Source organism: Arachis hypogaea, chromosome 10 (assembly GCF_003086295.3).
Source record: "Arachis hypogaea cultivar Tifrunner chromosome 10, arahy.Tifrunner.gnm2.J5K5, whole genome shotgun sequence".
Taxonomy (NCBI): Eukaryota; Viridiplantae; Streptophyta; class Magnoliopsida; order Fabales; family Fabaceae; genus Arachis; species Arachis hypogaea.
This window is the reverse complement of record NC_092045.1, coordinates 726,276-738,273: the sequence shown is the minus strand read 5'-3', so window position 1 is coordinate 738,273 and position 11,998 is coordinate 726,276. Positions and strand designations below refer to the sequence as shown.

The window sequence follows — 11,998 nt, the reverse complement described above, 5'->3', positions numbered from 1 at the left end:
TAATGTAAAATAAAAAAAAATCATAATCGGATGGAGTCCACTTGATTTGGGTCCAAAATGGGGTTGGATCCATCCCATTTTTCCATTTAAGAAAAAAGTGAATTTTGAGTAACAAAGTTGTTAGATCTTTTTTGGAAATAATTTTTTTTTTTACCAAAAAAAATTTTTTTAATTTATTTATAAAAAAACCTCAATGTTGGATATACCGTAGGATGAATTTAGAAAATAATCATGATATTACTGCTTCGATTAAGTAGAATATTTTCTGTACATAACTTCCTTTTGGTAGATACTGCCAATGACTTTTAAATCACATTTAGAGTTACTATTTGGTCATTAGCAAAAAAAAGTTGACATTTGTCCTTTTTTTTAATTTATAAAATTATTTCTGTGATTCGCACTCATTGTTAATATAAAATAAAATATATATAAATAGTTACTTTTGTTAATATAAATTTATTTTAGATGGAAGGCACTCATAAAAATTCTTATTTTTCACTTTGATCTTAATGAGAAAGGCATAATGACTGGAATATTCGGATTCTATTTCTCATGCTTGTATATTTTTATTGTGCAAGACAAATGTAAATAAATGATCATTTCAAATTTATCACTGTCACTATTTAGGTGCCTAGCTATTGTTAAGTTGTTAACTACACCATTCAAAAAGGCACATTGATATTTGATAATATATTTTAACCTTTTCGTTTACAATTTTATCCACACAATTTTTTTTTCATAGTCAAGATATCTCAGAATTCTTCTTCCCTCGACACTGGTTAGTGTCACACGACCTTCCTAGTTTCCTAAGCTAGAACGAATTAGATTCGCTTCTTTCAAAAAAAAAAAAAAAACATTGCGTCTCAACCATTAGCAATCTGCATCAATTACATAAAATTGAAATTCATATTCCAACCTTTTTCCTTAGCTTTTTGCCGAAAGGCCATATTCTTCATGATGTGTAGGATTTGTACTATCCTACATTCCATCATCCAGATCAACAAGTCTGTGTCACAGAATCTCATGAAATGTATATATCAAAGTTATTTCTTCAACTTAGATTGTAATTATCCAACTGTCCTCTTTTGTCCCAAGAAAGGAGAAAATATGATGGGGGTAAGCTAGTTGATTTCAGATGGTTATCCTGTGAGTAAATAACACCATAGCCAATTAGCCGTGCTTATTCGACATGCGAAAAACCACCACCAGTTTCAGCACGCGTCCTACAAAAGAAATTGGAAAGTGAAGGCTCAGGAGCCCAAGCTTTTAAACAAAGCTATACATTGGAACTAGGAAGCAATACAAAAAAATGGATTGGTAGTAAAATGATGTTAAGAGTTCAATACTTACTTGTGATCAGAAGGATTTGGCATAACCTCGTAAACAATAGTTGCAACCACATCCCTTTTTAACTGTACAATAAGAAAGTAATTATTCAGGGTAATGAATGCAAACAATTCGCCTAATAGCCCTGAATTTAGTAATTAAAGTACCTGAGTGGCTTCGCCTTTAAGGCCAATATAGTGGATTTTGCTTGTATCGGCTCCAAAATTGTCAGGAAAGTGCAGCGTAATATTTCCCACACTTTGAAATTTCGAATATCTAATGAAAAGGATTGATATATTAAAATACCAAGAAAGCAAGGACACGTGCTGACAAGCTAATGTAACGGAAGTACTAAAGTGACAAGTGCAACATGATTACCTTGTCTGGTATTCCAATACTCCTTGCATATTCTCAGCCAAATCCCATTCCTTCACAAAATAAAACAGTTAGTTTCATACATGTTGTGGAGTTGGGTCAATCAATGAATTCCTTGAAATCCTTTTAAAGAACCTATTACCTGAATGGCTTGCATGCTTTGTGCATCTGAAAAGTCAATTCCATCTCGGTTGATAAACCTAATTGAATTCGGAGTTTCAGTCGCTTAATCAAGTACTTTACAAAGAGCAGGTATTACATAGAGATGACACTAAGTCTATTGAATTAGGTCCAAAACTAGACTGCATTACACCTATGTAAAAGCAAGTAATAAGGAAAATGCCAAAATGCATATAGCCATCTATCTACATTTTCGTCTTTCATTTTACAACCTTTCCTCCACAAGCTAGATGTCAGCTTCAGTCCACCTAGTCATTTATAACAGTACAACTAAAGGATCTTACAAGCATTTTCTAACATATTTGAATTGTTTTCTTAACATCCAACAGAGAATATAAGCAAGCAATCATACAAGTAGCAACAGATGACAGCTTTAAGCAGGCAAAAGACTCGTGACAATCAAATTGTTGTAAAACTAAAGTTGTGGTGGCTAATACTTATGTATGAACTTAAAACATTATTTTCAGGAATTACTACCAAATTCCACTTGCAAAGGGAAGGCACCTAAATGGAAAAGCTGCTCCAAAACCAAACAACTTACGCTCTCATTTTAGCAGGACTTGTCCCATCAGCTCCGCCTACTATGGATATGCTTTTAATTTTGACATCTGAAGTAAATCTATTTCACAAAGAATCCAAAAAGAAAAGGTAACATAAGAACTGATAGGATAAAAAAGAAAAAGTAAGTACCATTAATGCTTTTAGCAGAAAGTTGAACACGGAAACATGCAGAATTTCATGGCTGGAATGCAATGGAAAGCCATTACGATGAAAGGAAGTCTCTCCCCAAAAAATTAAATAAATAATCTTGGCCTTTGGCCTTCTAGCAGTCATAAACTGTCGAACAGTATATTTATCAAAATAATAAAATAGAAATGAAAATCTATATGCAATAAACTTCATGAATATGCAGTATATATATAATAACAGTAAAATAAAAAATATAGTCAATATAGCATATTAAAACATGAGAACTGCCAGTTCAGCATTCACAAAACACAAAAGGCTTCACTGTTTAGACTTTAGACAATAGAAACTTACGGAATGAAAACAAGTAACTCAGGATCACCCTCGTTGCTTTCCAAGTGTTCCTGTTGAAAACAAGAGGGCCAAAAGGGATATATCATTATAAGTTAAAAGACCAGAATGCAGAAACAGTGAACCTCGAAACTTTCATATCTAGCTATAGAAATAAAAGTAACATGACAAAATGGAAGCGAGATGTTCATTTCATTCAATGTGAAAATAAAAAAGGAGCTAAAGTGGATTGTTGAATGTATTACCCCAGAAGAATTCAGACGCTCCTCCCAAGCTTTAAAAACTGACTTAACACTTCCTGGTCTTGCCTCATTCAAAGCAGATACCTGATTTTTAACAGAATCATTGGAAGAATCAGAGGAATTTTTTACGACTCCCAATTAATAATTGCTTTGAAAGACACAGAAACCATGAAACCATATAAACACACCTAAGCATGATCAAAATGAACAGCAAAACCCAGCTACGCATTTTGTCAAACACTAACTGTGCATTACACTTTCAATGTGATTCACTAAGTTATAGTGCACACATATACTCCAAATCCGAACCATGGGTTCAGTAAACCAAAATCCAATATCATCAACAAACTAGATTACCCCAACTGACCCAATTTGATTAAGAATAGGTTGTTGGGAGAAATGGGGGGTTTGTAGAGAGAGAAAGGACAAACCTTGGAGAGGTCGATGTGCTTGTATAGAGACCAATCGGTGGAACAATCGTGGTCTTCGCAACTGTGATCATGTAAGCACGCCATCGTTGTTCTTCCTATTCGAGTTCAAATAAAGAAATGAACGCAGCAAATTTTGATTCTTTTCTTTTCGATTTGAGTTTAGTTCAGCTAAATTCGCGTACCCATGCGACACACAGAGCCATATCAACCTAAACGACGCCGTATTGTTTCTTTCTTCTTTTTTCCCTCCTAAGTCCTAACAACAAATGAAAACCAAATCACAAGATTTTAATTATTTTATATATATATATATTTTTTTTTGGTACAATTCTGAGGTGAAAATTGTCTAATAGGATTGAGAAAATAAATTATTTAAATATAAAATGTTAATAGGATTGAGAAAATAAATTTGAATATAAATTTTTTATTTTATTTTAAATTAAATAGAATTAAGAAAATAAATAAATTTAATAACTTTTATAAATAACTAATATCTAAATAATGTAAATAAATTTTTATATTGATTTTGTTACGCATAATAATAACGTAGTTCTTTTTTAATAATATTTTTTAATTCAAGTTGATTTATTTTATACATTCTACATGTTAAATAAAGTAAGATATTTTATTTTTTAATTATTATATTAAATTTATAATTTTAAAAATAAAAATATAAAAATAATTTTTTAAACTTAATAAAAAAATGACTAAACAGATACGGTAGTGCCTATTAAGTCGTTAATAAAATATAGTTGTATTTTATTTTGGTCATAAACACTGCCTCCTATTTGAGTGACATTAATAATATTTAATTTAGTTAAGATTCTAATTTTATAAATTTTATTCATGGCATAAGAGTATGAGAAATGTTGTTGAAAATATAATAAATAACAAAAAAGTGTAATAACATATTTCTTGAAAACTCTGATAATTTCAATAGCATAATCCAAATAGTACATATAGTTTTTACTAATTTAAGACTGAAATTATTCCTAATAGCAACCATATCTAAATGTAGTTTACAATAGAAAATAGAAATCAATATGAAAAACTCCCTAACTCCACCAGTAGTAATCACATCATGAAAAATGGTGAATTTATACTAACATTGTTCCTCTTTAATGATAAAGAAAAGTCTAAATTATAATTGATTAAAACCACGTGCCAAATGCATTTTTGGAAGTTGAAGAACTTTTGTATTAGAAGATCACAGATAAATTATATTACTACAAATGTATGTATGTGTTGCTTTACCCCCTTATTATATTTAGATTAATAGTAGTAGTTGTGGAGGTGGCTTAGAATAAACCTTCAAAAATGAATTCAAAATTCAAGACTTATTAGCTAGCATGCATAATAATTAAAAGCACACCTAGCTAAGCTAGTTATATATCGTTTTTTGGTAATTGACACAATTAGCTGAAAATGAATTAATAAGTATATTAGTTAAATGCGATATTGACTTGTGATCCTTTTAGTTATGCATGAGATTGCATTGCATTATTCTTCCACCAGCTTAAGCATCAATTATGCATGACAAATTGTTAAAGCATTTGTATGTATAAATGTAAACTTGTCTTCAACTAATAGTAAGATTTAATTAAGAGTAGGGAGAGTAGTAACTGTAAATGCAAATTGTAAAATTGCAACGAATACAACCTAATTATTGATTAAGCAACAGTATTAATATAGTAATGACAACATTCTCTCAATCATCATTGGTTTTGTATACTCTCTAGTTACTACACCTTCAACACTCACGATCAAGATGAACAATGAAGAAGATCTCATTTCCATCAAGAACAATAAAGAAGATTGCATCAAGAACAACAAGGAGGATTCCATCAACAACTAGGATCTAACTGGTCTAAATTTATTTTTTAATAAATTTTGAGACAGCAACAATGCATTGGAAAAAGATTCTCGCTTGAAAATTAATAAAGTGAAAAAAAATTGTGATTTTACTATATTCTTCAAAATTTGATTAAAAAAATATATCATCAAATTACAAGTTACAAAAAGATAAAAATAACAGTAAACTCCAATCAATCAATCCTGGAAAAATCTGCAACAGTAGAGGAATTCAAAGATAAACTCTAATTTACTGAAAGTGTTCCCTGAATTTGGCGTGTTCTACTCTCTATTTATTTTTTCTCAGAGGGAATATTATCTTAGGATGCACTCATATGTAGAGCTACCAAGGAAGCATAAGTGCCACCCTCAATCTTCATCAAAGAATCATGTCTTCCCTTCTCAGCAATCACTCCATTCTTCACTACAGCAATGATATCAGCACCTTTGATTGTTGAAAGCCTATGAGCTACCACCACAGTAGTTCTGTCCACACTCACTCTATCTAGAGCCTCTTGAACCACACGCTCTGATTCAGCATCAAGTGCACTTGTTGCTTCATCGAGCAATAGTATCTTAGGCTGTTTAAGCATGGCTCTTGCAATGGCAATACGCTGCTTCTGTCCACCAGAGAGTTGTGTCCCTCTTTCACCAACAGTAGTGTCATATCCTTTCGGAAGAGAGCTTATAAACTTGTGTGCATTGGCTGCTTCTGCTGCTGCAATGATCTCTTCCTCAGTGGCACCTCCTTCTTTGCCATATGCTATGTTGTCGCGGATGCTTTCATTGAAGAGAATTGGCTCTTGACCAACCAAACCCATTTGTTGTCTCAACCAGCTTATTCTGAACTTAGTGATGTCCACTTCATCAAGGAGTATCTGTCCGGAATCAGGGTTGTAGAATCTTTCTAAGAGGCTGATCACTGTTGATTTTCCACTTCCACTTTCTCCAACCAATGCAACAGTCTACAAAAAAAGACACATAGTAAGATCTGTTGCTTTTTGGGGCTAACATAATTGATAATTCCCATCATCTATGAACACAAAGTACGATCATTACTATATTAAAATAACAATTTTCAAGAGGCCTTTTATAAATGTAGTACAGCCAAAAGGGCTAGTTAGTAGAATAGTAAAGTAATGATGATGATTACCTTCCCAGCAGGGATGCTTAGACATAAATCTTTGAAAATTTGGATGTCAGGCCTTGTTGGGTAACTAAAGCTGACATTTTGAAGTTCAATGGCACCAACAACATTGTCTAGTGTCATTCCCTCATTGCTGCTGGAGTCAATCATTGGTTTGCTATCAAGGATTTCAAATATTGAAGCTGCGGAATCCTTGGCCTTATTTGTGTCTGGTGCCAAGGCACTAGTCTGGGAAACGCCGATTGCTGTCATTGTGAGGCAAAAGAAAACCTGCACATGGAATCTTAAAATAAGAACCACATCAAAAGAAGAAAGTGAATCATTCAAAAGGTGTTTTGAGTGATGGTAGGTACCCTGAAAACCTCTGAAAATGTTGCTTCCCCATGCTGCACAAGAACAGATCCTATGTAGAAACAAAAGGCATTTGTGCAGTATAGAGCAACAAATGAGAAACCAAATCCTGCTCCGCTAACAAGCCCCAACCTTACACCTTGTTTTTCTGGTCCTATACACTTCTTCCTATACATATCCATCACCTTTGGTTCTGCACAAAACGATGCAACGGTTCTAATGCTACCAACTGCATCATTTGCCACTTGACTTGCCTCTTCATACATCAACTGTACCACGCAATAACAGAATCTTATCATGTTGTGTACGAAACATGGTGACATTAGTGGAAAATTAACAAAATCTGGAAAGTAGGCTAACCTTGGCATCAGCACTGAACCCTCTTAGAAATTTCATCTGAAGGAATCCTTGGATGAGAACACATGGTGACACAGCCAGGACTACAAAAGCTAGAATCCAATTAGCAGTGAAAGCTATAATTAGGCCTGCTATGATTGTGGATATGTTTTGCACAATGAGGGCCAATGTGTCACCGACAAGACTCCTCACTGTTGAAGCATCAGTAGATAGCCTTGCGCCGATTGCACCACTGAAAGTTGATTCATTTCTTTTTGTTAAATGATTAAATCAATAAAAATGAATTAAATTAACACATGATGATTAATATTTCCATGTTTTCATATTTCCTTCTTGTAAGTGAAATATTGGTATGCTGCTGCCATACCTTGCGTTTTCAGGATGATCAAACCAACTGATTTCTTGGTGCACAACCTTCTGAAATGTCAACGAACGAATCCTTTCAATGAGTTTTCCACCAGCAATCCCAAAGAAGTAATTCTGTACTGGTATAGCCATGAGAGTGAGCAAACCCAAACCAACATACAAAAGTGACCAGAACCTAGAATCCTTCCTTAGCTGATGTGGAGGCTCAAAGAACATTTTGATGGCTGATGAAAGCAATAGGCCAAATATGGGGAATATAACTCCATGCACTGCTGCAGCGATGCCTCCAAGCAGTAACACAGGAAGTTCAGGCTTGTTCAAATAGGCCAAACGTTTCATTGAAACGCTTTTGCGCTTCTTATCACTTCGTTCACCAGTTTCAACGTTGCCATCACCTATTTCTTGTACTGAACTTTGTGAAGTTAAAGGGGCAACAATGTTATTTGAATGAGAATGCCTGCTCCCTGATGAACCTCGGCTTAATGATCTCAAATTCGATGGTTTGTGGAAGGAAGCTCTATCTAAATCTGCTTCAAAAATTCTGCTATCTTCATCCTCATTTTTTTGTCCTTCTTGTAAGCGAATAAGCTGAGAATAAGGACCCTCAGGGTCCTTGATTAACTCATCATGCGACCCTACAAAAAAGGAAACATGCAAAAAATGATAAACATAGCTTGAACATGCTGCAAGAATGAAAATTTAACATGATAATGATACAACATAACACGTTTCAAACTAGTTTTGTCTGAGGAAAAAGAAACCATGTGTATTACCTTGTTCTACGATTTTCCCCTGTTGAACCACTGCAATAGTGTCAGCATTCCTAATAGTTGTTAAACGATGTGCAACAACTACGGTAGTCCTATTTGACATGGCTTTCTCTAAGGCTTCTTGAACAACACGTTCAGATTCAGCATCCAATGCACTTGTGGCTTCATCCAAAAGCAGAATTTTAGGATTCTTCAAAATTGCCCTTGCTATGGCAATTCTTTGCTTTTGGCCACCAGAAAGTTGCGTGCCATGCTCCCCTGCCATTGTGTCAATTCCCTGAAAACATAACAATAAACTTTCATTTACCTTGACCAAACATAAAAAAAGGCAATGAAATTTGAATACTGACATACCTGTGGCAACTTGTCAATGAATTTTTTGGCATTGGCAAGTGTTATTGCTGTCATTATTTCCTCGTCAGTTGCACCTTCTTTTCCATAAGCAATGTTGTCTTTGATACTAGCTGTAAAAAGAGTAGGTTCTTGACTAACCAAACCAATTTGTTCTCTTATCCATCTAAGTTGGAAATCTTTTAAGTTGACCCCATCTATGAGTACTTCTCCAGCATCAGGATCATAGAATCTTTCCAATAAGCTTATCACAGTTGATTTGCCACTGCCACTTTGACCAACCAAAGCAGCAGTTGTGCCATTTGGAACACATAATGAGAATCCAGCAAAGATCTGCACATCTGGCCTAGCAGGATATCTGAAGTAAACATCTTTGAGTTCAATATCTCCCTTAATGTCTTCCAAGACAACACCGTTTGTGTCATATGCATCAATTTTTGGTTTCCTTTCTATTGTCTCAAACATCTTAAATGCTGCTGCTCTGCCTGCTGCAAATGCATTTACGCAAGGAGATGTCTGACCAAGTGACCTGTAAATGTAATAGAAGTTAATCTACCCGCACACATGAGACACATTAATTTGCTAAAATATCTTCTTCTTTTTCAATCTAACAATTATTGTTAGACAGAGGAATCGGAGTAACAAATAAAATTAATGCCCAAACAATCTTATGCCAGTGCTAGTAATTTAATTCAATTGCAGTTATCAACTTACATTCCACCGGTCATAAGAGCAATGATTACATTGATTACTGTTCCACCATTGTATCCCCTCTCGATGATGAGCTTGGAACCATACCACATGGCAAGCCCATAGGTGCTGAAGATAATGAACAGAAGTGCTCCAAGTCCTATACCTGATGCCATTCCTTGTTGAACCATTGTAGTATATGCGACTTTTAACTTAATATTGTACTTTTCTATTGCTTTCTTCTCCCCAGTAAAAGATGCAACCTGCTCAGATATAAGTCAATTAAAATCTAAAATAAACTAATTTAATGTTCCTATATAGGGTGTTCCATGTTTTTCAGTGTCTTACAGTTCTAATGGCTCCAACTGTTTGTTCAACAACATTCCCTGCTTCTGCATACGCAATCTGTCCTCGGCTAGCCATTTTAGCCATCATCATGGCCATAGTTCCACCAGCAACCACCACACATGGTATACATGCAAGAAGAACTACAGCGAGCCTCCATCCTTTTATGAAGGCAATCACAAAGCCACCAACAAAGGTTGAACCAAGTTGAATAAACTTCCCAACCTGTCGTCAATCATCATCGAGTTCAACTTCTAAGATCATGATAGCCTATAAAGCACAAATAATGATACGAGATGCAGATACGATACAAATACCGAAGCTGTGATATAACAAAATATAGAGATGATAAGATATGATACAACATTAGTAAAATAAATGACATAAAATACAAATTCTTGAGTGAAAGAAAGAATAATACCCTCATTATTGAGATAAATATCAATTATGGTATAAACACAATAAAATATACTTATTCGGCTGATTAATTATTATAGTTTTTTTACTTATTTAGATACAACCAACGTATCTTAGAGTATTTATGAAGGTACAACAAAGAAGGGAATCATGTTGGTGTGTTCATTATTACCTTTTCTCCCATGGCATCTTGAATGAGAATAGTGTCGCCAGACATTCTACCAATGACCTCTCCGGTTGTTGTTTCAGTGTCAAAGAAGGCAATGTCTTGCTTCAATATAGTTTTCAAGTACAAACCACGGATCCTAGCTGCTTGTCTTTCTCCTGTCACCATCCAACAAGATACCTCTGCAACATTTTTGTTCTCTCACAAAGTTAATCTCATATATCAGAATGCTTACTTAATCATATTCAAATTAAAGAAGCATGGAAGAGAAGATTATTGTTATCTTACGAAGAAACGATGTAATTCCAGACCAAATAGCCAGGTAAACAAACAGTAATGCAACCTGCAACAACACATTCAATGATATTATATTACATAAATAAATGCAATGCATGGTACGTTATTAATTAATACACCAATCAAATTTGATGCAACATGAAAATGCTTATACGATATTCTCCTCCATTCTAAACCCTTCAGATTTTCTTCTTACTCTACAAAACTTAATTCATCAGTACAGATAAGGCTTCTCTTTATGTTTTCATATTAATTAAGAACAGGTGATATGTTTGCTGATTTTGTTTCTATTAACTACGCGCAAGAATCAAAACGAACGCAAGGAACACAGGAACCACCAAAACTTGAAGTAATGCAAAAGACCAGCAAAAAAAGCGTTTATGAATGATGAAACTTCAAAGTTGAAACCCCACTCTTCTTTTTTTCTTTTCCTTTTCCAAATTCCAACCATCCCATCTCATTATAGTTTTCTCAGAAGCCAAACGCTCTTAGTTAACGACCACACACACTCCCGATTCCCGAGAGAATTCATCACACCTCCTCACTCGCAGCAATGGCAGCAACCTTCACGGAATCCACCGCCGGTGCTCTGCCGGAGCTAACCAACCGAACTACATTTCTAGGTCTGAAGCTGTACGTGTTAGTGCTGGTTTTTTTTGGCGATCGTGGTGGCATTGTTGATCGTGATTTATGTGTGCTTCGGCGTAGCAGCAGAAGCTCGAAGAAGGGGAAATTGCGAGTGAAGCACAGCTCAGGCGCGATCCTACTGGTTTCAAAGGAGATTGTGGAGGTTAATGCATTGGATCTCGCCGATCATCTCAAAATGGAAGAGACACGGTCGTGGATGTTGATCCTAATCGGAAGCAAAAACAGAAGCAGCAGAAGAAGGAGAACAGAAAAAAAAATGAAGATACCTAATAACGAGCTAAGGAAGGAACGAAGCATATATGAAGAGAGAGAAAGCGTACCTTTGAAACTTCCTTGACGATATGAGATGGATCACCGGAACCGAAAGTGTTGATAAGCTTGCCGAAGATAAGAGTCATTAGAGGCTGAGACATGCCATTGCCGATTGCAGAGAGTGTTCCAACGATCATCAATATAACGTCGAGGCGATCCGCGAAAGAGAAAAGCTTGTAGAATGGAACCTTCTGGTTCGCTTTGTTCTTCTTCCGTCTTCGTCCTCCATCGCCGTTCGGTGTTGCAGAAGAAGACGATGCTTCTTCAGTTTTCATGGTTGCTATGCCAAACAAAAAACAACAGATTATGGGAGAATAATATGAGGGACGTAACGCAGT

General features: G+C 35.0%; 2 protein-coding genes across 2 annotated transcripts; both read right to left on the bottom strand.

Annotated features, from left to right (window-relative positions):
• Positions 1-661: 661 nt before the first annotated feature.
• LOC112714374 (uncharacterized) lies at positions 662-3,873 on the bottom strand. Its single transcript, XM_025765958.3, has 9 exons — positions 3,593-3,873; positions 3,165-3,245; positions 2,923-2,972; positions 2,423-2,500; positions 1,844-1,901; positions 1,705-1,754; positions 1,494-1,602; positions 1,351-1,412; positions 662-1,223 (listed from the first exon to the last, which is right to left on the bottom strand). The coding sequence occupies exons 1-9, from the start codon at positions 3,674-3,676 to the stop codon at positions 1,181-1,183; spliced, it is 615 nt and encodes a 204-aa protein (XP_025621743.1). The 5' UTR covers positions 3,677-3,873; the 3' UTR covers positions 662-1,180.
• Positions 3,874-5,532: 1,659 nt separating this feature from the next.
• Positions 5,533-11,983, bottom strand: LOC112714373 (ABC transporter B family member 9-like). The gene is made up of 12 exons (XM_025765957.3): positions 11,669-11,983; positions 10,692-10,746; positions 10,410-10,585; positions 9,824-10,045; positions 9,500-9,738; positions 8,789-9,314; positions 8,438-8,711; positions 7,666-8,299; positions 7,302-7,530; positions 6,944-7,210; positions 6,597-6,860; positions 5,533-6,408 (listed from the first exon to the last, which is right to left on the bottom strand). Exons 1-12 carry the CDS (start codon positions 11,933-11,935, stop codon positions 5,764-5,766), a joined length of 3,798 nt encoding a protein of 1,265 aa, XP_025621742.1. The 5' UTR covers positions 11,936-11,983; the 3' UTR covers positions 5,533-5,763.
• Positions 11,984-11,998: the final 15 nt, after the last annotated feature.